The following is a 6040-nucleotide window of genomic DNA, read 5'->3' on the forward strand; positions in this document are numbered from 1 at the left end:
GTATTTTATCGTTATGATGGCGGTGTCGGTTGTGATCCGCATCGGTCGGGGCATTGTCTGGGCTTGGCCGTATGTTGAGGCGGTGCTGGGTTTCAGCCAGAAGGAGTGGTGAGAGAGAAGGCATGTAATCGGTCCTGACATGGACGAACCGGGCCACTGATAATTCGAGGATATTTCGACAAGAAATTATGCCGTTGACGATGATTACCACCGATAGTCAAGTAGACATGGACTGAGTTGAAAAGCAAGACCGCCGCATCTCTTTCTCTAGACGTCCCTCAACGCGCCCACATGCACCACGAATCCAGATCCGAGGCGAAGCCCCTCGGTTAACATGGAATCCGGCACCCTCCACACCCTGAAGCGCGCATGGAAAGCCTTCAGCCACGCCTCGAACACCTCGGGGGCGCGAAGCTGCTGCGCAACAATGCAAACGCAGGGTTCCGCCGACGTCTCCCCGGCCTGGTCCTCCTCCGTCTCCCCGAGCCGAAGCCGGCACGCATCCGCGCAGGTCTGGACGAACGGCCCCACGAGGGCCTCGTTGTAGACGCAGTCGCAGGCCACCACGGCGTCAAAGCTCCGCGTGTCGGGGGAGCAGGTCAGGGCGGGAGTGACTTGGTCGAGTTCCCAGTCCAGCGGGACGAAGTGGATTTCCCCTCCCCCTCCCGCCCGCTGACCCTGTCCTTTGGCAGCCGGAGCGGAACCCGAACCTTTCGTCTTGCGCCTCCTCCCAGAAGAAGAAGAGAAGGGAGAGGGACGGTTCTCGTCGAGGTTCATGTGTACCAGTTTACTCACGTACGGTTGGTCGGTGAGGACGTATCTCTGCACGCGCGGCGCGGCGGCCAGGGCGGTCAGGGCGGAGATGCCGCACCCGAGCTCGAGGATTGAAGCTGGGGATGGTAGGAACGGCTGTGCCAGGGGCGAGGCGAGCCATCCTGCGAATAGGGGGGTGATTTTCCACAAGACTGCGCCTGTGGTACCGCCTGCGCGGTCCGATGATAGAATGGCGGGAGATTGGTGGATGGTAAAGTCTAGCGTCGCTTCCGCTCCTCTCGCCGCCGCTCCTTTTGATCCCTGGTCGGTTGAGTGACTGCCTGGGGAGATTGGGACGGAGACATCGAGGCTCTGTGCCTTGGGGTCGATGAAGCCTAGATTCTGCGAGGGAATGGGGCGAGAGAAGAGGTCAAATGTTTCTGTCAGGGACAATGTTAGCGCATCATCTGGTGATTTTGAACATGTCTTGGGCAGATATTACCTTCTTCCGGGTCTAAGACTTCTTCGAATGAGCTGAGAAGTGCCTGGATGGACATGGTGGGCGGCATGATGTTCTATCAGAGACTAACCTCCAAGCTGCTAGCCTGGATTTGATTCTTATGCAGATATGGCTAAATTAGGAAGAAAAATTGAGAGGTAAAAGATGTAGGAGGTAAATGAAAAGTGAGTGTGAGATTTGTAAAGACACTTCACTTCCATCAGTCGTCGCGATATGAAGTCTCTTGACCGAGGTGTACTCGGTGAGCAGCCAATCTCCTTCGGTGTATCTATGCCCGCACTGCACGGCCCACCGAGTACTACCCCTGATATCCTCCCCCTATCCTCGACGCGCTCCAGCTAAAAGACTCCATCACATCACAGCCAAACTCAAGGCACCCAATGCCATACGCAGACCATAATATATTCATGTGTAAATCCATTCGTAGGCCCATGACCGTTTATAGTGCAGATTCAACCGCAGGGAGTCTATGCTATGCCCCCATCTCTATGGACTCTATATCTTCCACTTCCCAAAGCCATCTAGATTGCTCTGGCAGATTCACTCATGCCACATAACGTAAAACATATCACATTTCATAACCATATCCATGCCACAAGGCCCCTTCCTTCGATATCACCACCTACCACGCACTCGGTCCGAAATGCCCTCCCTCGGGCACGGTCTTATAAGGGCAAGCCTGCCAGTCGCAGCCCTGCTTGTGCACCTCGGTCCCCCACCAGCTGAAACTGTCGACCACGCCGGGATATACGAACCCAAAGAAGACAACGATGATGCCAAAGGCCAGGCCCGAGTCGAGCGCCGCGCTCATGGTCATGGTATACTTGGACCACCACGCGCTGGCCCGCCGCTTGACGTGGTAGTTGAAGACGTAGCACACGAGCGCCCACACGGAAAAGTTGAGCCCCGTCGCCGGCGGGATCCACGACATGGACCCGAACATGAGCGGCAGGTTGACCTTGCGCACGATGCTGTTCTTCCTGCCCCGGCTGTACAGCCACAGCGGGATGGGCAGCACGGCGCCCAGCAGGAAGAACCAGACGAGCGACCGGTACGTGGCGTTGGGGCCGAAGAACTCGCCCGGCCCGACCACGCCCCAGAGCACCGAGCCGTTGAAGTGCACCCGCGCCAGGGGGCACGTGAAGCCGTTGACGGCCTCGGTGGTGCAGAGGCCCGACACGTTTGCGAACATCCAGTTGAGCACGACAATCTGCGTCACCGACGACACGATGGTGGCCGCCATTTGCACCGTGAACATGATGCGCGGCGGAATCTTCATGTAGTGGCCCAGCTTGAGGTCCGATGCGAACTTGATGCCCTGCGCCGACGAGATGTACCCGTACGTCACGAAGACCATGTTGGCGATCGGCCGGCCGGGGAACACGGCGCCGCAGATGAGCTGGCAGATTAGGTAGATGCTGCTGTGCTGGTTGGTGACGGCCATGATGATGCCGTTGGGGATGAAGAAGACGGCGCAGATGGCTAGCGCCAACAGTAGGCCGTACCAAGGCAGATGGATCGGATAGCTGATGGGAGAGGCCCGGTAAGCAAATGCCGAGTGAGGAGATAGCAGGAAAGACAAAAGGTCGTAGACAGTCAACTCACTATTCGACGACAAACATCCCTATCACCAACATGATGACAAAGGTCAAGAGATACCACGTCATGGGGGCGTCTTTGTATCTTTTCATCAGTCGGCTGTGGACATCCTCGTTAAACAACTGGCGACTCTCTAGCCGCGATAGATGCGACGACGCCGTGCTGGTGCGTCTCCCGGGCCCCTCTTGCGCCGAGAGGGGTTGGTACGACGCCTTGCCTTCGTCGCGCGCCTCCCTCCAGGCGGTTTTCCCCGTTTCCCAAATCTCCTTGCCGTGCCAGCACGCCGTGTGGGTGAGCAGCGCGGCCAGGCCGGCAAACTGGAGCCCGTAGCTCAGCACGTAGGTGATGGGCAGGAAGACCCTGCTGTAGGCCTTGTAGGCCTCTCGGTCGAAGAGGAAGTCGTCGGTGAGGATCTTGGTCACGTTATAGATGGAGCCGGTGTTGTCGAAGACGGCGGCGGATATGATGGGCATGTAAGAGGAGTGGAAGAGGTTGAGGTAGTAGGCCAAGGGGGCGATGAGCCACATGACGACGAACATGCCGCCGATGACGTTGACGGCGGCCCAAAACGGCACGAGGAGCGGCGACCCGATATACGTGACCTGGGCCCAGTCGAAGGTCATGGGGAAAAGGCCGAGCCCGGAGACCACGCCGAACAGGTTGGCCACGACGACGCTGTCGGGGGCAAACCAGGTGACGACGTTGAAGTAGCTCAGGCAGGGCATCAGCAGGCCCGGTAAAAAGTAAAAGGCAAAGGCGCCGCCAAACACAATGTAGAAGAACTTCCAGCGCGAGATGAGCCAGCCGTTGGCCGGCTTGTTCTCCTCCTTGTGGAGGGTGGAAAACATGGCGGCCGACATGAGGGTGCCGGGCCAGACCATGCCGCCGGGGCGCACCAGGAAGCGGCGCGCAAGGCCGGCAAAGGCATAGCCCAGGGTCTGGGTGGACAGGGTAAGGAGCACCTGGTAGGGGATGGTGGCCTCTTGGTTGTAGAACTTGGTCTGCTCGACGATGACATCGGTTGCAAAGGCGAAGCCGAAGGAGACGTTGCTGCTCACGTAGACGCACGTGTGTTCCTTTTTATTCCACCGGCCCTGGCCGAGCCAGAGGCGTAGGCGGCTCCATACCGTCCTTCTCTCGGGGTGGGGGTCGAGGGGTCCGGCTCGCACGCCGTCTACAAACTCGTGCGGCGAATCGGTGGCGCGCTTGAAGAGGTAATCCCACAAAAAACCGAGCGGGTGGACCAGCAACAGGGCGATGACGGGAGTGATGGAAACGCTAGGGTATCGCAGAGAAAAGAAGAGGTTCGTGGACGAGCCGAGGATGGAGAAGAGGATGGACAGGGTCCACATGCGCGGGGTGTTTATGGATAGGGTGGTGTCGTCGCTGGGGGGCACGGAGGCCCTCACCATGTCGTGGGGGGAGTCGTCGATGGGCGGTTCGTCGTCGGGGTGTTCGCTGTCGGCATAGTCGTATGGGAATATGTCCTCGTCTTCGTCCCCGGCGTCCGATTTAAAATCGCGAAAGGCGTCGCTGGGCATGGCCATCTGGCCGCCGACGCCAAAGCGACTCTCTGGGCCGCTGACCAGAACGGCTGTATCGAGATCCTCGGAGATGCGCGAGGTTTGCCTGGAGAGCGTGTTGCCTCGAGATGATTCGGACCTCGTGGTGCTGACATCTCGGAGGAGATGGGTATCGCCCGACTGGGATTCGCTGTCTGTTGGAGACGCATCGCGGCCCCCTGTCCGAGAGAGGGAGCCGTACGAGACTTTGCGCCCGGAGGACCGCAGGAGCGAAGGTTTGGAGCGCATGGGGTAGTCGGAGTCGGGTCGGGCGGGGTGGGAGGAGGAGGAACGTCTTTGGTCGGTCGTGATGTCGTCTACACCATGTTCTACAGGAGTCGTGCACGTCGACGGGGAGACGGGGGCCTGAGTCGGGCGAGAAGGCGAGCGGGGCTCGGACCTACGCTCCCTCGAATGGGAGCAAGGACGAGTACGACAACAATCAGGGTCAGATTCGGGTTCGGATTCGAAGTCGGAGGTGGTGGTGGCTAGAGGCCGAGAGGGGCGGTGGCCTAGAGGTTGAAGAGGAACGGGATCGGGATCGCCGGGATTCAAAGGTGGTTGAAAAGGCGGACTGGCACGCTCGGACGAAGTGCGTAGGTCAGTGCCAGGAGAGACGGGAGGGGAAAGGGGGGCCGCGAGCGAGCAAGTAGAAGAAGCATTGGCGTTGGCAGGCCCCCGTCCATCAATCATGGCATTAGCCCTGCCAGAAGGAGCAGGGCTGCTCGCTGGTTCGCTGTTGGTGTGGCGGGGGGATCGTCCTGAGCCTCTCGCATCTCCCACACTGCGGGTTTCGCGGATGGATCAGCAGAGAGAGGTGCAGCAATGGCGAAGTAGGCTGCAGATGTATAGTATTCGTGCGTCGGTGGTCGAATGGAGGGACTGGTGTCCGGGAGAAGCAAGGAGCCGGGTCGAGGATTCAGATGGAGGAGACCAAGGGAAGAGACGTTTGTGGATTCCTCGTGCCAACCCTGTGGAGATTCGGGGATAGCGGAAAGCGCTGAGCGTTGGTCTTGCCTGCCGCTAAAACACTGCACTGCCGGGGAAGTATCTGGTACTTGGTCTAGGTGGGTACGTTGTAGGCAAGATGGGTATTTCGGATGGCTTTGTAGTGTAGATTCAATGCAGGTAGACAGTAAAGTAAGTATCTAGTTACCCCTTACAAGTCTAAGAATCAGAAAGACATTATATCGATACTGAAACTAATAACACAGGAAAAGAAGAGACCTCGGAAAAGAATTGGAAAGTTAAGGTAAAGGCTCAACGGATTACTGTGGTGGAGTATTCTAGATGTACACTTCTAACATTTACACCGTACCTGGTACCTTAGACATAACCACCCCAGGGAGAGCAGACTCAAGGGCGCCATTTCGTCACCGTCTAGTTTCTAAATATTTGATTGGCTTAGGTGGCCGAGGTACGTACCTTGCGGACTGTACTCAGTCAGGTACATACAGTACGAATACATAAACCACACTTATCCAGGACATCACTGGTGCTCTTCCGTATGCCTGCTATGGCATGTCCAGGTCTATCTTCAAGGGTTCACAGACAAGATACAGGCAAGATAGAAGAGACATGAAATCTACACCTTGTGGTTGACGGA

The 6040-nt window shown here is 57.8% G+C and overlaps 2 protein-coding genes across 2 annotated transcripts; both read right to left on the minus strand.

Annotated features, from left to right (window-relative positions):
* Positions 1-267: 267 nt before the first annotated feature.
* ACRALDRAFT_1070203 (uncharacterized protein) lies at positions 268-1322 on the minus strand (the record flags this gene model as incomplete). The annotated part of the gene is made up of 2 exons (XM_071017744.1): positions 268-1193; positions 1256-1322. The coding sequence occupies 2 exons, from the start codon at positions 1320-1322 to the stop codon at positions 268-270; spliced, it is 993 nt and encodes a 330-aa protein (XP_070873428.1).
* Positions 1323-1656: 334 nt separating this feature from the next.
* On the minus strand, positions 1657-5337 carry ACRALDRAFT_1063252 (uncharacterized protein). Its single transcript, XM_071016761.1, has 2 exons — positions 2879-5337; positions 1657-2799 (listed from the first exon to the last, which is right to left on the minus strand). The coding sequence occupies exons 1-2, from the start codon at positions 4681-4683 to the stop codon at positions 1896-1898; spliced, it is 2709 nt and encodes a 902-aa protein (XP_070873429.1). The 5' UTR covers positions 4684-5337; the 3' UTR covers positions 1657-1895.
* Positions 5338-6040: the final 703 nt, after the last annotated feature.

Source organism: Sodiomyces alcalophilus (genome assembly GCF_042370955.1).
Source record: "Sodiomyces alcalophilus JCM 7366 unplaced genomic scaffold ACRALscaffold_6, whole genome shotgun sequence".
NCBI classification, from domain to species: Eukaryota; Fungi; Ascomycota; class Sordariomycetes; order Glomerellales; family Plectosphaerellaceae; genus Sodiomyces; species Sodiomyces alcalophilus.

Excerpts from the sequence above, each read along its gene's own strand:
- ACRALDRAFT_1063252 (XM_071016761.1), bottom strand. The coding sequence starts at position 4,683 with ATGCGCTCCAAACCTTCGCTCCTGCGGTCCTCCGGGCGCAAAGTCTCG. Across the intron at positions 2,800-2,878 it reads GGGATGTTTGTCGTCGAATA|CTATCCGATCCATCTGCCTT; the intron begins GTGAGTTGACTG and ends CTCTCCCATCAG.